At 38.7% G+C, this 24,291-nt stretch overlaps 1 protein-coding gene across 8 annotated transcripts in view; it reads left to right on the top strand.

Annotated features, from left to right (window-relative positions):
- The window catches only part of ACTN2 (actinin alpha 2), a 70,166-nt gene extending 46,076 nt beyond the window's left edge, over window positions 1–24,090 (top strand). For 4 of the 8 annotated variants that reach the window (XM_068155050.1, XM_068155036.1, XM_068155061.1 and 1 more), the window contains exons 11-21: window positions 855–1,002; window positions 3,092–3,242; window positions 8,895–9,003; window positions 9,826–9,966; window positions 10,671–10,853; window positions 11,884–12,018; window positions 12,498–12,677; window positions 13,022–13,168; window positions 19,014–19,091; window positions 21,226–21,384; window positions 22,735–24,090. In XM_068155050.1, the coding sequence (XP_068011151.1) occupies window positions 855–1,002; window positions 3,092–3,242; window positions 8,895–9,003; window positions 9,826–9,966; window positions 10,671–10,853; window positions 11,884–12,018; window positions 12,498–12,677; window positions 13,022–13,168; window positions 19,014–19,091; window positions 21,226–21,384; window positions 22,735–22,893 (1,590 nt within the window). In that variant the 3' untranslated portion in view covers window positions 22,894–24,090. Of the gene's footprint in view, window positions 1–854; window positions 1,003–3,091; window positions 3,243–8,894; window positions 9,004–9,825; window positions 9,967–10,670; window positions 10,854–11,883; window positions 12,019–12,497; window positions 12,678–13,021; window positions 13,169–19,013; window positions 19,092–20,251; window positions 20,318–21,225; window positions 21,385–22,734 lie in introns of all 8 variants that reach the window. The other 4 variants (XM_068155087.1, XM_068155078.1, XM_068155070.1 and 1 more) reach the window with 2 other exon arrangements.
- Window positions 24,091–24,291: the final 201 nt, after the last annotated feature.

The raw sequence follows: 24,291 nt of genomic DNA on the forward strand, positions 1-24,291 counted from the left end.
TTGAGACAATGAGATGATACAGAGCTTCCTTTGGGGGTGTGATCAATGCTTCTGTATCAGTGAGGCCAAATATTGTTTATTTAAACAAATCTTGCAGACTTAGAGAAACAGATATTGCTCAATACAATTTTTTAAAATTAGTTCTTTTTTCTTAGGTCTGTGAAGATAAGACTAATCAGTACCAAGAATACTCATCTGTTAAGTGTTGTGAGCTTATTGTGGGTCAAAATATTTCCTGTGGAATATAGGAAACTTGTTTCTGTACTCTGTTCTGTCATTGCGTTTTGGCTGCTCAGATTTGATAAACAGATGACTGCACTCTCTGAAAAGGGCCATCGTCCACTCCCCATGGACAGAAAATAAGGCCTCTTTTACTTCAGCTTCCTACTAATGCTTTGAGTTTCTGAGGTACCTCACAAAACTTTGTGCACCACAGAAAGTTAAATGAATTTGTATTCCAGCTAAAACATGCACCCAATTGTCTTGATACTGTTTGTTGTCAGCTTCTCACAGCAAAGTACTTCTATTTTGATAACACAGGTATAAGTATGTACAGTGGGAGGCAAAAGCAGTATATCATGAAGACACTAAGCATGTAGCTATGCTTGGAAGCCATTTGTGTATGGGTTCTTTTCATGAATCCACCTAAACAGGGTGCTCTATTAGGAGCAGATGTCTGGACTGCAATACTTCCTGAGCTGCCTGACCACATTTTCTATGATTCTGTGATTTTACAAAGTACAGACATAAAAAATCTTCTTTTTGGAGAAAAATTATGAATGAAGCAGAGATCTGCGCATTTGGATAAAAAAAGAGATTGTAGTTTCATCCTCTCACATGTATTCTCGTCACAGGATATTGCCGGTGCTTGGCAGAGACTTGAACAAGCTGAGAAAGGCTATGAAGAATGGCTGCTGAATGAAATACGAAGACTGGAAAGACTTGAACACTTGGCTGAGAAATTTAGGCAGAAGGCTTCCACGCATGAACAGTGGGCATATGGTAAGCAGAAATGGCTCTAACATTGTTAATGTTTTAACACTCAAAGTTAAACTGTTGGTGCTGAATATTTGCCAGCCAGAAACTCACTCATAAATAGTTCACACAGCTTTAGAAACCTAGAGTGACAACAGACAAAACTGCATGTTTTGTTCACTGTAGAGTAGAGTAGGATAGAGTAGAGTAGAATAGAAGAGAGTAGAATAGAATAGAATTAACCCGGTTGGAAAAGACCTTTGAGGTCATCAAGTCCAACCTGTCACCCAACACTATCTAATCAACTCAGCCATGGCACCAAGCACCCCATCCAGTCTCTTCCTAAACACCTCCAGTGATGGTGACTCCACCACCTCCCTGAGGAGCCCACTCCAATGGCCAATCACTCTTTCTGTGAACAATTTCTTCCTAACCTCCAGCCTAAACCTCCCCTGGCACAGCTTGAGACCTCTTGTTCTGGTGCTGGTTGCCTGGGAGAAGAGATTAACCCCCACCTGGCTACGACCTCCCTTCAGGTAGTTGTAAACAGCAATAAGGTCTCCCCTGAGCCTCCTCTTCTCCAGGCTAAGCAAAGCCAGCTCCCTTAGCTTTTCCTTATAGGGCTTGTGCTCCAAACCCCTCCTTAGCTTTGTTGCCCTTCTCTGGACACATTCCAGCAAGTCAACATCTTTCCTAAACTGAGGGGCCCAGAACTGGACACAGTACTCAAGGTGTGGCCTAACCAGTGCTGAGTACAGGGGCAGAATGACTTCCCTGCTCCTGCTGGCCACGCTATTCCTGATACAGGACTCCTGATACAGCACTCCTACCTCTTGAGGTAGGAGTCAAACTTAATGGGAATATTCAGGAGAGGCCATTGCTGCGAGTGGATTCCTATGTGTTTGTACACTAGCAATCCAACCAGGAACATAGTGACACCACTGGTTAAGTGTGAAATTATTAACAGAATTATTCTGAGTTGATTATTCTTTGTTCAACATAGTCTATATAAACTACATGATAAAAGTCTCATTTCTTCTTTGTTCCATACCCTGGATTACACACCATTTATCATTCTGACTTTTAACGGTAATCTAGTTTACATATAGTTAAAACAGCTATAGGAGAATACACAGACATACAGTTTTGCTGGAGGCCATTAAACATAGATATGCTCTACTATCCTTTTGTTTGGCCTATCTTCCTGCTTCTGCCATGCTTCTGGCTTTTTCCAGCTAGAATATTGTCACGTTGTGAAAGAAAACCAGAGTCCATCCCATAACACAGTTGCTAGAAGCATACCAGGCTGTAAATTACCAAGCAGATTCTAGAAGGGAAATTACAGTGTTTGTCAGCCTCCAGAGTGTATTTTCTGAGCATGAGCTGCTCACGGTGACATGTTATGGCCATTATGCAGGGAAAACTTCACATAAGCTGGTATACAGCAAGAGAAACAATAGTACCATCTGGAATTCACAGAGCTGTAGAATGCCATGCGGTGAGCTGCAGTTTTAGAAGTTGTCTGTATAGATTTAATCATTCAGCACGGGAGCTACTGAGTAGTAATTCAGTTTCTGATTTCCTCTAGATTTTTGTAAATAGTTTGGTATTTTCCAGTTAAAATTCAGTGTTTGATACCAAAGAGAGTCATACATCTCAATTATTTTGTTGTTTTTTACATGCTGAACTGAATAATAAATTGAAGTCAGAACATTAAAAAGAATAATAGATTGTTAGTGAAAGTGAAGCTGAGCATAGCATTGTGATTTCTGGTTTTGCAGGTCATCTACTCTGCAAAAGATTTATCACAATAATGTAGAGCTCCAGTTCTTGCCAATATATCATCTTAATGCCAATTCCTCAAGCAGTGTAATACTCACTTTTTTAGGCCACTATAAACAGCCTGTGCAAAAATAAAGGGACTATTGAGAGGTCTTTAATGATACCTATTTCTTATTAACACTGTTGTACTGACAATTTGCTGCTGATTGCCGGGGAGGTGGTACTTCATCTCATAGATGTGATTTTCACCATGCTCATTAAAAGAAGTTGTCTAAATTCAGAGTTGTTCTAACCAGTAGTAAAAAATGGCTAAGATTTTAATTTCCTCTTCCAGGCAAAGAACAGGTCTTACTTCAGAAGGACTATGAATCTGCCTCTCTGACAGAAGTCCGCGCCATGTTGAGGAAACATGAAGCTTTTGAGAGCGATTTGGCTGCTCACCAGGACAGAGTGGAACAGATCGCTGCCATTGCCCAGGAGCTGAAGTATGTTCCATTTAAAGGCTTGCAGCTGCTGACATTTAACTTTGCGATAAACTCTTTCCAATGAATTTGATAGTGTCATAGGTACCAACATAAGAATTCCAGAGATAGCTTCATAAGTATATTATCTGAGCTGGTCACTGAGACCTTTCCCTCATCTCCCCCTTACCCCCAACCAAATATAGATATTCAACGGACCAAAATGATTTGAAAGGGAACATGTTAAAATTGACTTAACAGCAAACTTTTAGCATTGGCTTTGCTGATGTTGATGGTAATCCTGGAGGTGTTTATTTCTCAGTTCATGTGGTCTGCTGAGAGGTACTGGCTATGAGCTGTTTAGCCTAAAAAGTACTTTCACTTACACACATTGCAGATCAAGCATCTTCACTTCGATATTAAGTATTTTCAAAGAAGCAAATTGCTTATTTTGAAAGGCTTCACATCTCTAAACTATCTCTGTAGTAGTGGGCAATGCATTGAGTTTTCTGATTATTTAATTATGTCTAGTATACTTATTTTCACAGTCTTTTTGTATTATATTTGGAAGTGCTATTGTCTTAATTTCACAGGAAGGTAAGTGGGGCATGTGGAAACTAAGTAAACTCAGGGCACACAAGCAATCAAGCACACAAACTCTTCTATAGGAGACCCAAGGTTTCTACCCACACTTCCGTCAACTTAGCCACAGGTCCAGCACTTGTTCACTCAGCATACTATACCCAGAGAAAACACAACCATAGCTGACAGCAGTTCTACACATGTTTAGGCTACATCTGTATTTTTGGTATCAGCTGCATAGGTCAGAGATTTGAAAAGTCAAGGCCCCTGACTGATAGAAGAATGGCAGCAAAACTCCTGAGTGTTGATGCAGTTACTCTATCAAAACTCTGTCTTTATGTTTGGACCTTGCTTTTGTTTGTGGAAAAGCTTTTAATTCACTTGTGTGAAGCACAATTTTGTTAGCAAAGCTCTGCCCACGCTGACAAGACTGTAGTGTTACATACTGATGCCCCTATTCTGGTAGTCTAAAGCTAAGCATATGTAATTTTATGATGTTATGCAGTCAGTTGCGGTGGTTTTGTACTGTAAATCAGTAGTGCTACTTCTGGTCTTGGCAATTTGGCACATACTAAAATTCATTGCTCACCCACAGTATAACTCTGTAAAGCCAACAAGAACAAATGTATACTAGTATTCAAAACACAACCCAAGATGAAATTCCTGCCCTTGGCTTCAACTCTCCAGTTTTCATCTTCTCACCTTTGTGAATAGGCAAGCCAGTCTTAAAAGAGTGTTAAAACAGTCGAAAATCAAATGCTGAGAATGTGTCCTCTTTTCACATTCTTTAGTATGGATCCACATTTGTTAGGAATTCAAAAATCAGAGCGTTTACTAAAAATGTAGTTCACAGCTGGTAGCAGCAGCACTTGTAGTAATTGTATCCTTGAAATGGATTTAGAAGAAAAATCCTATTTGTCAAGATTATTTAAGGGAGTAGAAGTAAAGCATAGTGTGCAGAGTAAACACTGGGTTTAGTTAGTGTGAAAGTCTGAAAAACACTGAGAATGGAGATTTCACTGAGTATGTGAGCTTGTGAAACACCTTCTGGCATAGCTTGATCTCTGTTGTGGAGTTACTTGTTCCTCTTTATACTGAAGAAAGTTTCTGAAACACCTAATCATTGTTAATTCAGTTTCAGCTTTACAAGTGATGAGAAACTTGGGGAATGTAGTATACATCTGTTTAGCAGCGTTTTGAACCCTGTGTCCTTTACCTCTGGAGAAGCCAGTGAACATGCTATCCTGTCTATTTTAGGATTGTATCTTCTCAGCTGTGTAATTTGCTGTGTGAAGTTAAGTTATTTGTGGCTGGGGCTGCAAAGGTGCTGAAATCCTATTGCTTTTAGAGATGCTCTACTTAGATTTCTCTGCTTCTTCATACAGGGGGGCTATCAGTGCCTGATTTTTCACTGAGACTCAGTAGCTCAGTTACACCTAATGCCCTTGGAGAGCACTGCATGAAAGGTCATAAAGATCAAATGTTATTATTAGCTGCAAACAAATGGGCAGCTTTTACTTAAATATTTATTGTAATTATTTATATTTAATTCCTCACACAATGAAATTAAGAAGGAAAACAATAATTTTTCTCCATTCATATTTTTAAAGAAGGATTGGCTAATGTCTGAATGTTAAGAAATGTGCATTGCCATCTGATAAAGCCTACTGATGTCAATGTGGGTATTTTTATTTAGTTTTGTATTTTCATCAATGGATCAGGTCCTTATAGAAATCATCATTATTGTCTAAATTCCAAGTCAGTGGACCTCCATGTTTTGTTTTAGGCAATCTCCTTATGGTCTAGTGTTGCAGTTTCAAAGGAGAACAGTTGCTGTGTGACCCTGAATTCTACCAGTTAGCATTTCCTGTCTATTGTGGTATTTTCTGCTGCAGCAGCTCTTGCATATCCATAATTTCTAGAATAGCAATTTATTTTCAGCTAGGAAGATTGAAATGCTTTAACGTTGCTTTGGAGAGTCTTTTTGCTTCTAGAAACCTGGGCTCAAATTGTGCTTAGATGCATGATTAATAATGTCTGGTTCTGAAGCAGTTCTAAAGTATATTACTCAGCAGATTATTTTTGTGACACTATCACCACTCCTAAAGTGAGCCCATACTTAAGCTTCTTTGGATCAGGACTAAACTGGAGTCAGTTTTTCATTCTTTACAGATAAGACTGAATTTCTTGTAAGATCGGTAAGAACAGCTTGTAATGATTTTTACATTCTGAAAGCTGTAGATTTCAAATAACCAAAGAAATAGAAATTACCATTCTCTTAGCAGATCTGTAACACATGTACAGCAGTACTTTGTGTATTCACATTTTGTAAAAAGACATTTTGCTTGTTGTGAAGTCTACTTTTCAATGCTGAGAGAGATACAAGGCCCAGAAAGACAGCAGAACACCGTTTAATGCCACTTGGTAATCTGACTTACGATTTTTGACCCATAGGTGCCGTTCTTTGAAGTTGTTTTGATAATATTATTCTCCTACCTATTTGTCCATAGCATATACACCTGGAAGAAACAGGATAGCAGAGATTTTATGGGGAATGACTGAGCCTCCCTGGAGGCTCAGTGGAGGAATCTTCCACATTAGTTTCCAGAACTTTGACTAGCGTTGGTACAATCAGTTCCTTACTTTTATGGAAGAACATCAACTCTTATCCTAATCAACAAAAGCAGATAAGTGATCCAATGAAGCAAACCCAAAATTTACAGTACTCTCAGGGGTATGACCTGGAGTAGCTGGAAAAATACCCTGTCCATATATTAGGTTTGGTATGCAAAGAGAGACTGGAATACAAATCTACACATCCCATCCACTTAGCTCACAGTTGACACAGGAAGATAATTTTATAATCTCAATATGCTGTAATGAAAAAAACCATCTTTCAGCCAGAAGCTCATGGTGGCAAAATATATCTCAGCCTGTTTAATCCAAAACTCTATGATTCTGACAAAGTTTTACAAAAGACAGATGGCTTTTGTTGCATCCCTTGAAGTCTAACAAAATGGCTTGTTCCAAAGGAGGAAAAAAGTCTTCAAATTAAGGAATCCTTATATAGTATGACTTGGTGGCAGCATTCTACTTACGTGTAACAGTTCTACTTCCACAGTTTTGGGTTGGTTTTGTTATTTTAAAAAAATGTCATAGTAGTTTATTTTCCCTTGTTTTACTTCAATTTCAACTTTTGATCAATTGCAGCATATATGAAGCCTCTTTTAAATGTGATAGTTCATATACTTCTCAATGTCACCCTGAACCAGGTTGCTCTGATTGAGTTTATAGGAGGAAGTGTGAACACTGCTTCTGGCCTACAGTATAGCTTAACACGTGAAAGCTGCCTCTGTTCTTTTTTTGTCCTCTGCAAGGGCCGAAGCACCTCTGCTATGAGGATAGGCTGAGGGAGCTGGGAGCTGTTCAGCCTGGAGAAGAGAAGACTCTAGGGGGACCTTATAGCTGCCTTCCAATACCTGAAGGGAACATACAGGAAGGCTGGAGAGGGACTTTCCTTTAGGGTGTCTAGCAATAGGACAGGGGGCGATGGTTTAAACTGAGGGAGAGTAGGTTTAGACTGGATCTTAGGAAGAAGTTCTTCAGTACAAGGGGGGTGAGACTCTGAAATAGGCTTCCCAGGAAGGCTATGGATGCCTCTTCCCTACAGATGTTCAGGGCCAGGTCGAATGAGGCCTTGAGCAGCTGAGTCCATTTGTGAGGTGTCCTTGCCCATGATGGGGAGGTTGGAGTAGATGCTCTCTGAGGTGCCTTCCAACCTAAGCCATTCTATGATTCTGCAATTCTCTAACTTACTGGCAGAGTGATCTGTAAGTTCCTCTTGGCAGTTGCCTAGAAGAATGTTCAAAAGAAGGGAACAAATTCTACCTGCATGTAATGTCTTATTCGAGCCTTAAATCTTGGGTTCACTGGAAAGGGCTGCCCAGGGAGGTTGTGGAATCTCCTTCTCTGGAAACTTTTGAAACCCACCTGCATGCATTCCTCTGTACACTACGCTAAGTCATCCTGCTTTGGCAGCGGGGTTGGACTTGATGATCTCTTGATGTCCCTTCCAACCTCTAATATACTGTGATATAGCCATACTGTCATATAATCACAGTCTCTGCAATATTTAGTACTGGGCAAAGTGTCCTCAAGGAGAAGCTAAGTGCTAAACTCAGTGATACACATATAAAAGTGAGCTTCCAGATTGCTGAACACATGTATTTTCATTATGGTTATGATGACTGCAGGAGAACCAAAGGGATTATCTACCCCTGAGATAAAAAATTCAATTTGAATCAGAGTCAGTGCAGAATCTAAGAACAGAGCCTTTAAAAGTTATTCCAGTCTTAGGCAGAATAGTAAGTTGCTTTATGTCAGGAAAATATAAGAACATTAAACAAGCAAAAGAAGCAATGCTACTGCTACATGCACTTATTCATGCTGGTGGCATGCATGGGTCTGGAGATCCCTGTTCTCTGAACCAGCCAGTTCTAGATGATAGCTCTCTGAGGAGATCCTGAAGAGGAAGATGAAAATTGTTCTTTGTGCCCCTGATATGAGCAGCCCCTATTAGTATTATCAGGCCTGTGCAAAAGAGATTATGCTTTAAATGCAACTTGACTGTTTCTCAGCTAGTTTCAGAGCATATGAAGCTGGAACTGATTATTGGGTTATTTTAAACAAAATGTATATTTCAGGCCAATTAATTTTAAACTGTACCAATCTTCAAAAACTTGACTAGGCTGAAGCATTCTGGTTTTCTGGAGATCAAATTGCTTGTGTCACAGGAGTAGATGAGACAAAGATGGTCAGACATTTTAATTATCTGTGATACCTGGGTGCCATAGATGGATTTTTGATTTTTCTTACAACAGAGGAGGCTGATCCTATGGAGGTTCCTGTGCTGTGCTTCTTGAAATGCTGAATGTCTAAGATCACACGTGCCTATACTGCAAGTCTTGCTTACCTGGAGGAGAAATATTGCAAAAAAGAGGGGAGGAATTACTGAGGGCCAGTGGAAGACTCTGGACAATGTAACTGCTCATGTCTATAAGAAAGTCACACAGTTTTGTCTTCACTCTTTCTTAGTGAACTGGACTACCATGATGCTGCAAGTGTCAATGATAGATGCCAAAAGATATGTGACCAATGGGACAGCCTGGGAACACTTACTCAGAAAAGGAGAGAGGCACTGGAGGTAAACCGTTTAACAGTGAGCTGTAGCTCAGGTGGGCCAGTGAGGGGAATATACTATTTGTTTCAGATCTGAAAACAGTCACTGAGCATTCACTTTGGAAGCTAAAGAGCAATAAACCCTTTCCTCACAGCTCCATTTTATTTTGGCATGGCTTCATTTGCAAGCACACTGAACTTCTCAGGGTAGACTTGACAGCACTCAGCTGCCAAGAACAGTACTAAAGCAGTAACAAATGGTATGTGATTTATAGCATTATTCTTTGGGAATTTGATGTCTAGCAAGATAACAACAAACATAATAAGCTTACATTTTCATACTTGCTTTAGATTAATCAGGGTAATAGCCAGCACTGAGTTAGTTTTCTTGGTAGTAAATAGTTTCTGAAATAGCTTCCAAAACCTTGTTTCTTAAGAAGAGAAGTCACACACATGTATACCAAGGTGAAAACTGTATGACCAACTCTTCCTTTTTATCCTTACAAAAAAATTACTAAAGCAAGATTAGCAAATTTTAATTGATTTGTAGATAGATGGATCTATCCAAACCCAAAAATACTTGAAGTATCAGTGGCGAAAAGTAGTTTTTACCTGTTATCCTTCAAAAACATGTAGTCCATTTAACATGTTGGATATGAGAGTATCTTCACCACAGTCAGTGTGTCTGCATTGAGTGGGAATCCTGAAAGCAGGTGGTGAAATCAGTCAACAATAACATCAATTGCTTTTGAAAAGATGAGGCATGACTTTGTGCATAGGTGGGTATGTGTGGGGAGCTAGGTCTTGCCCTAGTAACAAAGGAACGTGCCTTTCCTAACCTCTGCAGAGAACGGAGAAATTGCTCGAAACAATTGATCAGCTTCACCTGGAGTTTGCCAAAAGGGCTGCTCCTTTCAACAACTGGATGGAAGGTGCTATGGAAGACCTACAGGACATGTTTATTGTTCATAGCATAGAGGAAATTCAGGTAAATGTCACCTGTTTTTTTTGGCTTTCAGTCACAGGGAAAACAAGAAAGGAAGTTTTTTTTTTTTCTTAGAGAGTAGAACACATGTGAAAAAAAACACCCATAGTTGTCTTGACATTTTCTTGGTGATAGACTGTGTATGCTCTACTATAAATAGGGTTTTTCATTGATATGAAAGTATATTCTAGAGATCATAAAAGTAGCAATGGAGAAGAGAAGGCTTTGGGGATACCTTATAACTACATTTCAGTATCTGAAGGTGACCTACAGAAAGGCTGTTTAGAAGGGCTTGTAGTGATAGGATACGAGGCAATGGTCTTAATCTGGAGCAGGGTAGATTTTGGTTAAAGATAAGGAGGAAGTTCTTTACAATGACAGTGGTAAAATACTGCAACAGGTTGCCCAGGGCATGGTTGAGGTGCCATCACTGGAGACATGCAAGATAAGAGCTAATGTGGCTCTGGGCAGCCTGATCTAGTTGAAGGTGTCCCTTCTCACTGCAGGGTTGTTGGGCAATATGACCTTTGAGGATCCCTTGCAACCCAATGCAATCTGTGAATCTGTGAGCGTTTCATTAATGTATTTACATGTGCTATTTCCTCTCTGTACATGTTGACAGGGTGTTGGAGAGGCTGAGAGGATCTTGCAGGTGTTGAGTCATACATGAAAGTGTTCATGCTTTCCCTCTCTGTTTCTGATTTTAGAGTTTAATCTCTGCGCATGATCAGTTTAAAGCTACTTTGCCAGAGGCAGATGGTGAAAGACAGGCCATACTGTCAATCCAGAACGAAGTTGAAAAAGTTATTCAGAGTTACAGCATGAGAGTAAGCGCAAGTAATCCTTACAGCACTGTTACTGTGGAAGAGATTCGTAGCAAGTGGGAAAAGGTAATGTATGCTAAATATATAAAAGACAGTCTGACATACCATTCTAGTTTAAGAATATTGAAAACATTCAGAGTACATTACAATACATCTGTATGATCATCAGATGCCACAATGAACTTTCTACAATATCTTATGCCCTTACAATAGTCTTGCTTCACAATGTGCTGTTACTCAGTATTACTTAACGTCCTTTTTGGCTTTTTGGCAGAGCAAAAGAAGCATGTGTTTGGGCTAGAGCAGAGTTGGTGGCCAGGGGGTGCCATCAAAAGAACAGAACAGAAGATGACTTTTTTTTTTTTTCTGTAGAAAAAGCAGTGTCTCTTCTACCCAGCTGCTGCTTTTCATTAGTGTTGTACAAAAATTTGCATCTTTGGGACAGCTAATGTTGTGTCCAATTAGACTGAAATTGGCAATTACCTGAAATTACTTTTAAGAATTCCTAGGGACGGGTTAAAGAGAGGCTTCTAGAGAAAACACACAAGCTTTATTTCACTAGGAACCAAGATACAATATGCCCAAAGTAAATCATTGCACAGAATGTGTGAAATCACCAAATACACACATTTAGACAGACAAGAACACACCCTCGATGGGTTATAAAAACCAAGCAATAAGGACTAATTTCAGAATGTCCCAGGGCAATCCAGAAGGATAAGACAAAAAAGTATTTACAGCATATTAGAGACCTTCAGGTATATAGGATGAGTAGCATATGTCTCATATATCTTCTTGTAATGGCTGTACTTGAATAAAATGCTTTTCACCGATTCTTCTTAGAACAGTTAGTTAGAGATTGAAAAATCACCTGTGTTTCAAAACAAAAACAAAGCAATTGCTCTAATAGCAGTTCAAGTTAAGTAATTGTCTGGAACTTAGATCCAGACAGAGGTCAGGTTTTTTTCTCTGTCCATGTCAGTTTCTCTGGTCACACTGCCCAAGTAAATGTATTAACTGTAGATGTGTTTGTTCCATTTGTTTTAAAACTATTCATTGGTGCCTGCTTACACTAAGTGCTTTCCCACTGTAACAGGTGAAGCAGCTGGTGCCTCAGAGGGATCAGTCCTTGCAGGAGGAGCTAGCCCGGCAGCATGCCAACGAGCGCCTACGTCGCCAGTTTGCTGCTCAGGCCAATGTCATTGGGCCATGGATCCAGACCAAGATGGAGGTGAGTGTCAAACCTTCACACAGAAGCTGATGAACAAAGTGGTTTGTAATCATTTTATCTCTGCTTTATACACAAACAGCAATCTCCTTGATATTTCACCAGCTGTTTGATCTCGAGGTTTTTAACACCTTTTAAGAGGATTTTCAAAACTGTGAAAGCTTGTAAAAGTTGTTTCTTGGTGGTGAGCGGCGATACAGCTTTGAAAAATTGCTCACTGAACAATTACAATTTAGCTTCTGTTCTCTGTAAAGGAAAGATGCCAGGATCACTGGGGTCACCATACTAATTGTAGAAATACATGTCCTGCATTTCTTCTGAAATGTGTTTTCTACAAAATTCCTTGTCTATGCTGTATGAAGGTTTTATTACTGTTGCTTCTTAGTATGAACATATTACAGTTTTATGTGAAAGTTGGTCAAATTAGCAAATCTAAAGCTTAATTTTGTGGGGTGGGGGTGTGATTTTGTTTCTTTTAATAGGAAATTGCCCGCAGCTCAATTGAAATGACAGGGCCTTTAGAGGACCAGATGAATCAGCTGAAGCAATATGAACACAATATCATTAATTATAAACACAACATTGACAAACTGGAAGGAGATCATCAGCTTATACAAGAAGCCCTGGTGTTTGACAACAAGCACACCAATTATACTATGGAGGTAGCCATTTATTCCCTTTTATATTTGTTTATTTTGCCCTCTTCTGCCATATAACTACTGTCCCTGATCTGAAGAGACTACAAAAGAGGATGGAATTTGGCAGACTTTCTGATAATCTCACAAGACTTGTTTCGTTTTCATTTATTTTTACTTTTAATGAGGTAACTGTTACATATTTTCCTGAGGGTGATTTGTATTTTTAATGATCCTTGGTCTTAATATTGAGTTGGTGATATGGAAAAGGTATCACAAATATTTAGAGATTATTTTTGCTTATCATACTTGTTATAGTCTTAGAAAAATGTATTTCATACTTTATTAAATCAGTTTTTTCTTTCTCATAGCACATCCGTGTTGGATGGGAGCTCCTACTTACCACCATTGCTCGAACTATCAATGAGGTTGAGACTCAGATCCTCACCAGAGATGCCAAGGGTATCACCCAGGAACAAATGAATGACTTCAGAGCATCATTCAATCATTTTGACAGGGTACAGTACTCCTGTTTGGTTTTTTTTTCTCAGTTAGCAATGTTTATTGTTCCCCAAAGAAATTTTCTTCACATGTAAGCCTTTTTAAAAACTGCAAATGCAGTATCAATAGGCTCTTTTTAAAACATTCCTACAATGCATTGTATGGATATGTTAAAGATTGATTTTTACTCTTTAAATGTAATGCAAAATTATAGTTCTGCTAATACGGTTGAGTATTTGTTTAAATAATAGGCAGGACTGGATAAATCTCTGTTTTGGAAGATAACATGCACCTTTATTTTGAGGCAGTGCAGCATGTTCTACATACTTGCCAGCAGCTACCATTTCATTGAATTTAGCTGTAATCTATACAGGTTGTTTTTTGTTTGTATGTTTGTTTTGTTTTGTTTTGTTTAAAATTTGAATCACAACTTGTCCCCCTAGAAGCAGATTTGTAGGGAATGTAGCTGGTGCACTGATAGCTGTTGAGGACAATCCTTTATTTTTCTGGCTCTATATGGAAAATAAGAGGCTGTTTTTTTCAGGTATCTAATCATGGATGATCAAAAAAATAGGAATAAAAATAACATAATGAAGAAATTTAACTCATTCTTTGAGTTACACAATATTTATGGATACTTACGAATAGACACAATAGAAAACTACACACAGAAAGGGATCTGACACTCCCAGTTGAGGAATAATCTGCACATAAGTTAGCTCTGCTGGCACTGTGCTCACAGGAACCCATCTTCACAACAAAGTTCACATTTCAAATGCTTAAAAAAGATTACCATCAAGCAGCACCAGCAAGCTGTCTTTTTCCCAGTACAGATTTGTGTAGTTAGCAGACTGTGCTTAACCCCCTACAGTTATCACATGAGTGGGCTTCTCCAAATCATTTTGGGCTATAGCAAAATACTTGTTTCTTTTCACTAACATCCTGCTTGTCCAACTTGACTCAAAATGGCTACCCAGGCTTGGACTTACACTTTATGTGCATTGGATGCCGACAGTCACGGTTTGGTAAATATTCTTTAGAATATCCATAATTGTTTAGAAAGAAAAGCAGAATTGCCAAATCTCTGCTTTCTGAAGAAACACAGAAGCATAATATGGTTAGCTACACAGAAACCAGGAACAGAAAATCACAGAAAATCTTAATTTCAAGGAAGCAGAAGATAGCTTCACAGAAGCAGAGATAAATTTCCTGGGGCAGAAGGAGGTATCATACTAAATGGCTTCCCAGTATACTGGAGCAGAGAATTGAGCTATTAAAAACAGACTGAGTCCCAGGCCTGGATAAATTACATACCAGTATTTGAGACCGAAGTAAGGGAAACCAGCTACTTTGATCAAAGATTTGATGGCTCCCTAAAGATAAGGAAGCAAGGTGACTGAACCCTAGTATACCTTACATCCCTTATCTTTGTAGTTTATAGGTGAGTTCTCTGGCTAGCCTGTGTCATGGCTGGTTCAGTGGCTGAGGAGATATGCACATCTCTGGATGCCTCAGGAGGTTTCAAAGGGAGAAGTTAAATACTACACCAGCCAACCCTGTTGTTACAGATCTTTAGATTTTGCAGTTACAGCAAGACTTTGAGAATAAGGACTTGGGAAAGGTTGTGTTGGCCTGGAAGAGAGCACTCATGTCACACTGTTGCAGGCAGATTGGAGATGAGCTGTGACAACATGGAAATTAAGTGCTTCCCAGCTCCTTGGACATTACCTATCCCTTGTTGTCTCCTTTTATTCCAAGTTATAATGGCTTCAGGTAGTGTCCATTCTGCCTTTATTTCTGTTGCAGGAAGCCTGAGTGTTCAGGTCGGAAGCTGAAGGAGACAGATACTTCATCAGTTTCTATGGCCTCAACAACCTGGGCCTGGAGGGCAAATTCAGATGCAGATCTTACCTTCTGCCATGACATATATATATCTGAAGGCCTTAAGAAGGAGGCCTGGAAGGATCATGTTAAGGGAAGGACCATTTTGCATATGTGAACCCTTACATCAGACATGGGAAATTAGTCTAGGTAGATTTTTGCACTGACAGAGTACAACAATTATGTTCTTAGTAGCACAATGCAAGTTAAAGAAATTAAGAATGTGAGATCTAAAGCCACTCAATCATTAACACAGGCTTTCTGCACAGGACTGGAGAAGCTTATACTAACTAAATTACACTGTCATTTGATGGGCAGATGTGACTTAATCTACACCAACTAGGAGATGTTGAACAAACATGCTTGAGAGAAGCAGGCATTTTTATATCCTTCCTGTGTCCTTGCATATTCAAATATTTAGTGTTGGTGAATAAAGGGTCCTTCAGAGTACACAAAATAATGAAGATTCTAAATTTGGAATTTAGATAGAGATGGCAGTAAAGGTTTCTTTTATGGTCTTGATCACCTTAAAGAGAAATGCAGATGAAACTGGATCATCTGAACCTAAGCACTAACATAAAAAATACTGGCTTATCCATGTCAGATGGAATTAGCAGTATACGTAAGAATTTTGTTGTGCTTAGCAACATTTCTGAATACCTGCCATAGCTGAAAAAAATACACTGAAAGAAATGGACTGCTGTTCACAATGCTGAACAGCCAGAAGAGATTAAGAAACTTAATACTCTCCCTGGTGAGTGGGCTTTAAATACCTAAGCATAAAAGAATCATTTATCCATGCTGTAGTTCTGGCTTCTGTGACATTTCTCCATTTTAAGATACATCTTAATGTTTGACTCTTAGTGTGTGTTGAGGATGTTAGCAAAGTGCAAATACACAGAGTAGCTCCCTTAACCCATTTCAAATAATGTATTTTGGTACACATAAACTTAACAACTTTCTATGGAGTGCTTCTAGAAACAACATTTTTTACTTACAATAGGAACCCCTAACTTCCTCACAAGGAAGAATACACAGTTCATAATCCATCATGGGTCTTAATTCTGGAATTGTTAGTCTTTTGAAAAAGAGTTAAATAATTGGGTGAAGCCATTTAAAATGTCTTGAATATGTGAAAGGAAATTGTCCAGTATTTTACAAGGCTTTTGGGGAGGGCTGCATGCGCTTGGCGCTCAAACTGCAGTAAGTGGGCACCATGCCTATATGAATTACAAATGCAGGAAGAAATTGTGTTTCTTTCAGTGCATCTACCAGTTGGAGATATGCTAGGACAGGCAATGTTAGAAGTCACCCTTCTTGAAGGCCAAATGGTAAATAGGTTAGCTCCCTTGGGGCAAGGGGGCAGCCCTCTGGGCTCTTGCATTTCCAACAGCATGTACACATGCTGGTACCCCAGTGGTTATTTCTGATGCTGCTACTTACTCCTTGCTGGAGGCTGTGCCAGAAGGCACAGTCTAGTTGTAGGTATAAATAAAAATCTTTAGCAGTTCTGGTATGTTCCCTTCCTTTATGTGACTACACAGAGAGAAAAAGAGAAAGTGGGACACAATGTAGGGATCACAGAAGCAGTTTAGAAGTGCTTGGAATGGTGTATAGCTGACTTATGGTGTGCACAGACTGGGACACCAACAGAGATACCTTGTCAGTCACTGATTTTGATGGTTTTTTTATGCAGGGATTTTTTTTTTCTTAATTCACTAAATTTAGTAAATTTTAAATAACATTATAAAATATGTGATTAAATATCTGCAGCTGCTCTGCATGTAATATCCTAATGCCTGTTAACATATTCTTCTTTTGATTTTTGTGCAACCTGCAGATTTTAAGTAGGAACTTTGCATGCAGGGTGATAGCATCTTGCCACCCTAATAGTTTACTAACAGGAAAGCAACATCTCTCTGTTCAAAGGAGCAAGTCAGTTAGCATTCAGGAAACTGAAGGACATATTTAAGAATAGATTACTTTGACTCAGAAGCTCAATTGTTTTGTAGGGCTAGATATGAATCACAAAGAGGAAGAAATAGATTTCTGAGGACTAATAATGAGATCTTAGTGTTTTTCTATGTATTGTCAGGATTTTATGAACAAAGTTATTCATATTATTAAAAAAAATAATTTCAGTGATTAATGGTCTCCAAACAATAAAAATAAATACAAAGAACCATTTTGCAATGAGAAAGCCCTTGCATGGGCTTGATTAATTGCAATATACCATTGAATTCCATGAAAGTCTAGTACACTGCAAAGGCAAAGATATCTTTTTTAGGCTCTATATAATGCAAATTAAAAATTAATGGTTGTGGGAGTGTGAGAACCTGCTACAGCATGTTCCAAATATTTGGACTCTCACTGAGAGATAACAGTTGTGAGCTCCCGCAAAATCATTGTACTCCTCTCCTAAAGAGAATGGATTCTTGGTAGATGTGCTGGTCACTCTCACTCTCATCTGGCATTTGCTACCTACTGCATAACTGCCGTGTTATGTACTGGTGAGGGAGTTCATGCACATGCTGACCACCCACCCCTATGGTGTAATCAGGTACCTAATAGTGCTGTACCAACACCTAGTAGAGGAAGTGGAGGGACAGAGTTTGGCTCTTAGCTCCTGTTTTTATATAATTTTTGTTTGCAGTCACACATTAAAATCTCTGGCTTTAGAAATAAAGTAAAATGAGCTGATTCACTTCACTGCTGTAGCCTGTCTTCAGGATGATTTTTGAGAGTTTTAAGATAGACTAGATAAACATTTTCAGAATGATAAAATAAACCATTTTGAATGCTTTATAGCAAGAATTAGCCTATAAAATGGAAATATTAAAGGAAAAAAAATGACTTCACTGTGATTATGGCTTTTGACTAAATGCTGCCACAGTTTTGCACCTTTGCTTTATCTCTCAGCATTGACTTCCTGCTGCTATTTTTCATCTTCCCTTTATGTAGCTGGTGGGGATTGATGCAGATGGAGTCAATATAATAACAGCAGGATATGTCAAGAATGCTTGCTGTTCTGAAGCTAATGAAGCACCACTTCATTCTATTAATATAATAAATATTCCCAGTGCCTTTTTTAAAACTCCTATAATTTTAGTTATGCATAACTATATGAAAATTTTCAAAAAGAAATTACTCATCTAGCAGGCAAATGCATAGCAGACAGAAATCCTTGGATCTTCTCCACATTGTCAGTCTGTAAAATCAGTCAGGGTAATAATTTTTCTTCTTAGAACATCTCCTCAATTGTATTCATGTTAACTCAATCTGGAATACACCTCTGACAGGACACATTTTGTACAAACAGGAAGATGAGGATGAGGCAGTCTGTCTTTTAAGAAGTTAATGGGAATTTCTTGACCTGCAAAAGGAAAAACGTGTGATTCAGTTTGATGTGGTCTTACTAAGGAGCAATTTAACCCAGAGTTCAGTGGGGCTTTTTTAAAGTCAGTTTTCAAAGCAAAGCCTTACTGTGTAGGTTATTAAAGAAGACAGATAATGGAAAATAATTTGACAGTTGCGAATGTATTTTTTGATCGAGACAAGAAATCAATTGTTTTGTACTTCTCTCTTTTGAGATATGCATTTTCAGTACTTAAGTAATGTTATGAAATCAAGAGTTAAGTAACAACGAATGGAGAAAAAATGTCCAGTGATCTGAAGGAAGCAAATGGGAGTTCAAGCTGCCTTATCAGCAAAAATGTTAAAAAAGCACCTGTAGAGGAAGCACAGTTTTAACTTAGTAGTTGAAGGACCCTCTTCCATTCAGAGAAGACCTAAAGCATGAAACTGCAAAGTGGTGCAGGAAATTCATTGCATAATGTTGACAGTGTATTTCCATGAACTTCTGTAAAAATATGGCTACTGATACAAGAACAGAAATTTCTTTACTAACCAACTAACCTGATTTGTGATTTTTCTTTGTTTCCTTTCACCTTCCCAAATGCATGACCTGTGATGGGATGCTAGGATGAATCTGATAATCTGCATTCTGATGAATTCAAAGCCTGCCTCATCAGTCTAGGACAGGTTGGAAATGACCTTCAGGTAGAGGAAATTGATATTGTTCTGTTTTCAGATAGTCAAATATAATGTAACAATCAAAGAGATTGTGAATTTAAATTCCAGTGTTTTGATCATAATGCTTTGAAAAGATCCTGCCTCTGGGAACACAACTGGATTAGATGGACTGTCAGCATCACTTTCTATGCATTTGTCAAAGTTTTTTCAGGTTGTTTCCTTTACTTGGTTTGAGGCACTTTTTCTAGGACTTTACTAGATAGCTATGAGGAGCTCCTATGGTTCTTGTATTCAGGCTATTTTTTTTTTTTTGCTAATTTTCCTTTCCTTGGGCTCAATACTCAATACAAGCTCTCTACTGCTCTCTCCTGATATAGGATGACACAATTCTCTCCAAACTACTACACTATATCACAACACAGAGCAAATTATTGTTTACCTTCTTACTGTCGTGCCATTTCATGTTTACTCATCTTTGAGTCAGGAATGCCACAGGTGTGATACTGCCTGGAAAATGAGAAACCTCCTTTTATACAAGGTTGTCAACTGACCTCCTTCTAAGTCTTGCAGGTCTCATCCTTGAAGCCAGGATGCACATCTGATGCTATTGCTCTGCTCTAGTCCAGATCTTGACAGCCTGCAGACAGAAGGAAAATCCCTGTACCTGTTTCCTATATGTCAGCAGACAGCTCTCAAAGTGTGCCTTAGCTTTGGAGTGGAGTATTTGAAATAGTCAGTGATACACTATTTTCAGACTGGTTTTAACAATACATTTTAGTCACTGGCTCATCCCATGTACAACCTTTCAAAGACATTTTGTATCAGGGACACAGCTTGAGCATCTCCTGTTTGACTAGTTTAGTAACAAACTTTTCTCCTTCCCCTTTGTCTTCTCTGTGTTCTTTGTATTCTTGTCTCATTCACCTCCTCTTCTCCCTTATCTCTCCCCTGACCTTTCCTGATGTTACTTTCTGTGGTGAAAATGTCTGTTTCCTGTCTGTAATATGTTAGTTACTTCTTTCTCCTTTGAAACGTGATGATTCTGGTAACCCACTTGGGCAACATCAATGAATACTGTTAACACTGGATCCAATATGCCAATGGACTCAAATCATCATCTCTCTGGAAACTACCTGGGATTCTTCAAACCTTCATTTGTATATTCCTTATGTTTTTTTGGTCAATAGAGGAAGAATGGATTGATGGACCACGATGATTTCAGAGCTTGCTTAATTTCAATGGGTTATGATTTGGTATGACTTTTAAGAAATTATGGCAATTGGTTGTGCTTACAGCTTACAACATTAACCACAGCAACACTAAAGCTTATTGAAGTTGACAGAGTACTACTAATATATTTTACACTAGTGATGCTAATTTCTTGTTTCTTTGCTTTTTCTCTATTTTCAAATGGTTAGAAGGGAAGTAAAAATGAAAACTAGACACTTGAAAACCATATTCTGTGGTCCTCTGAAGTCCTCTTTGAACTAACTAAACCTTAAAAGTTGAAATTAACAGTTCTTAAATTATATGGTTTTTTTTCTTTTTCCTTTTTTATCTGCATGAGAAAGAATGAGTTTGATGCTGTTTAATTCTCATAAACCAGGCTTTGTGGGTTGCATTTTCTTTCCTTCACTTACTAATTCTGAATATTTCTCTCCAAATTCACCCTTTTTAGTGGGAAAAAAGGTTTAGCCATAACTGAACCATCCTTTACTGGGCATGACGTTTTCAGAATTGTTTCCCTTATTTATTAGTTCTGTGGGTCTGTGAGTGCTCGGGCTGCTGTGTCACCACAGTACCTAAATTACAGTGGTTTAAGGACAGAATGTAAAATGAAGTGTTAAGTTAAAACAAGTTACATAGGTGTTGTGGGAGGGTAGGAGGGGGGAAAAGTTGCAGAAGGTTAATCGAAAGGTATATACTATGCATTTAGGACAAAGAATACATTTTGCAAAAGCACAGAGTCCTTGTACAAAAAAGAGAGGTAGGCATTTAAAATCCCAAATGTTATTGGCTTTGACAGTTACATTCTTAAGTCAGGAAGATGCTTTAAGATGCTTTTAAGACTTTGTAATCACTGGTCCCTACTAGTTCATAAGAGACATGTGCAACTCGTATTACAGTGACCATTTTTGGTTTTTTTTGGATTCTATGAAAGGGTGAAGCTGAATTTGCCCGAATCATGTCTCTGGTTGACCCCAATGGGCAAGGAACCGTCACTTTCCAGTCCTTCATTGACTTCATGACCAGAGAAACAGCAGACACAGACACAGCTGAGCAAGTCATAGCTTCCTTCAGAATCCTGGCTTCAGATAAGGTCAGTCATCATCCTGCTGGCTGCAAAGATTCAACAGCTCTCCTATTTAGCCTTTCTATGCTGAAAGTCTTATACAAGCCTTTGAGTAATAATGAAGCTTTGTTTTCAGTTTGTAAGATTTCAGAGAAAGCACTTGACTTTTCTTCTTGTTTGGATCCAAGACTCTTGGCTGAAATTAGTGCAGAATTCAAGGCTTAGTCTGTATACCCTCATATCATAAAGAACCAACATAGAAATTAGGTATCTTGGACAAGATTTAGACACTTTGTTAGTATAATGGATATATTGTACATCAGATTATTTTTGCACAACAGCTTTGATTAGAGGGGAATCCTACAGAGCCCTACAGAACTCCTGTTATTTGGATGTTCCAATGCAGAGTTAGACCCTCTGGAACACAGCCTAGGTCAGCTGCAATTGTGTGCCAAGGGCGTGACCTTACAGTTTATCCAACACGGTGATGCAGTGTGGTATACCCCTGTCCTAGGAGGAGTCAGAGGAGGAGGCCTCTCTTAGTTAATGAATTGGTGGAGGAAGCTCCTGAATTTGGCATGCTTTCCTCTCCACAACCAGATCCACTTGTGCATGAGTGTTGTATGAAGATGAAAGGGAGTGTAATGGCAACACAAGAGCTTCTGGAGCAGTCAGGGTCATAAACAGTGCTGCTAGGGAACTAATCCTGTGCTGTGGAGAAAGGAGAGATCACAGCTGTATAGGTCTCTTTGCCCAGGCTCGCTCTATTGATTTTCTCATTCTGGCTGTTTGTATTGATTTCGTGATCTCAGTTACTGTGGACCACATTTTGAATTCCAGACATGTTCTCAGTAGGAATTAATGTGGAAGATAAAAGCCAAGGTCTCAGGAGAAAATGGGTTTCATTGTGTTGCTAATTTAAACACTGTCAAGTATGTTAATAGAGTTAACAGACATTTGTATCACAACATTCATATCATAAATGAAAACCATTAAGAGCAATAATGCATCTTACCTTAGGACCTGGAAACTATACTGAATCTAAACTGAAAATGTGTCTGTCCTGTCACTGCTGAAGGGGCAGTATTGTGCTTTAGAGATACTGAGTAGCTATCTGTGGAGGAGCTGTAACAGCAGCAGTCTCGGTAGATCATAAAACAGTCACATATCCTGAGACTGAGTTCTGACCTAATCAGTTTGTGGGCAGGATTGTCCCCTTCAACTCTTCTTTAGGGATGGAAATTACCAAGGAGAATATTTGGTCTCAGAAAAATAGTCAGGATATCCAAGTTTACCAGTCACAGCTACAGAAAATCAGTATACTTTGTGACTTTGAAGAACATATACTAAATTTGTCAATCCATTCCCCCCTTCCAGCCTTATATCCTGGCAGATGAGTTACGTCGAGAGCTCCCTCCTGAGCAGGCTCAGTACTGCATCAAGAGAATGCCTCCGTACACCGGCCCAGGTTCTGTTCCTGGGGCTCTGGATTACACTTCTTTTTCATCAGCGCTGTATGGAGAGAGTGACCTCTGATTCTGTAATTGGCTGTATTTGTGGTAGGCACTAAAGATACCCCCACTATTGCCCAGATTGCTTCTCAAAAGCTTTGACAAGCTGATTTTAAAATGAGTTTTACAAATACAGTAGGTACCATCAGTGTAAAGTGCTAGTAACTAGTGTATATTAGAGTGTGTGGCACACTAGATTTTGGCGTTGTTGGTTTTATGTTGTCTGTCCTGTTCATGCTAGAGAATATATATATCTAAAAAGAAAAAAATAATTAAAAAAAATTGCAAGGCACTAACTTTGGAAACATCAATTTGGAAAGCAATGAAAGACCTAAGAACATCGAAACTCACAAAATACTTCTCCTTTTTCAGAATGTTTCAATGCCATATGTGCGTCTCTTATGATGATGTTCATAGCACAGTGTCAGAAGTCATGCTTTTTTCTTTCATGGAGCAATAATGTTTTCCTCTATTGATTTCTGATTTTATATGCTTGTACTGCATGGAATTTAGTCAAATACTAAAATGCAGTTTTTCAGGGAATAAATACATAAACCGAGTAAACTACTTAATTATGAAAGTCATCCAAAACGTTATGCTTTTTTCTCTTATAGGTGATTTTATTTTACCACAAAGAGTTGTAATATAGGGGGGAAAGCTGATTAAATCGCAGGTTTAGAGTTCTGTAAGTGGTACTTTTAGGTTTTTAACTTTTACAGCTGAGGGATTATAACTTTTATAATCAGAAATAATAAGGAAGCTAATTTCACGTGAACTGCTTTTGTTTTGAAATGCTCATTCTTGTCCGTGTTGGACAATCTTTGTTTCTCAGTATGAGAAAGCCAGCCCCTTGTTACATTTGTGGGAAACATTCATCTCTATCCTGCATAATGCAAAATCCCATCTGAGCAAATGTAGTGTGCTTGTCCTGCAGCTTTAACTGTTCAGTGCTCACATTTCAGTTTGTCTTGACTTCCACTGCATCGCAGGCAGTACTGTCTGTATTATACTCCTGTGTGCTAGCTGTTGACTGTTTTGTGTTTTCCATCTTGAGAACTGATAAAGAAATGAAAGCAGTAACTTTTTTACTTGAATCCTACTGACACTGAGGAAATGCAATGTAACCAAACAAAACCATTTACAAATGGTGAAGTGAACGGTGCAGCCCAGTGCTATTAAAGCAATTATGTGCCTATTAAATAAAGTCTGCTTTTCAAAATCTCATGAGGCTCTGTCATTCCCTCCAAGAACTGGAAACCTTTCTGAATATTGAAGGTGGCTTCAGTCTACTGAAAGCAGAAGTGCAAAACACTGTCACACGTTTCTATGCAGAGTGTTTGCGTGAACAACAGTCACTACGTGCTGGAGGGACAGGTACAATTTCGTGAAGTGAGTTTGAGCTCAGAATAAATGGGACAGATTT

Source organism: Melanerpes formicivorus, unplaced genomic scaffold, assembly GCF_026170545.1.
Source record: "Melanerpes formicivorus ecotype bairdi unplaced genomic scaffold, bMelFor1.0.p_v2 SCAF_2, whole genome shotgun sequence".
Classification (NCBI taxonomy): Eukaryota; Metazoa; Chordata; class Aves; order Piciformes; family Picidae; genus Melanerpes; species Melanerpes formicivorus.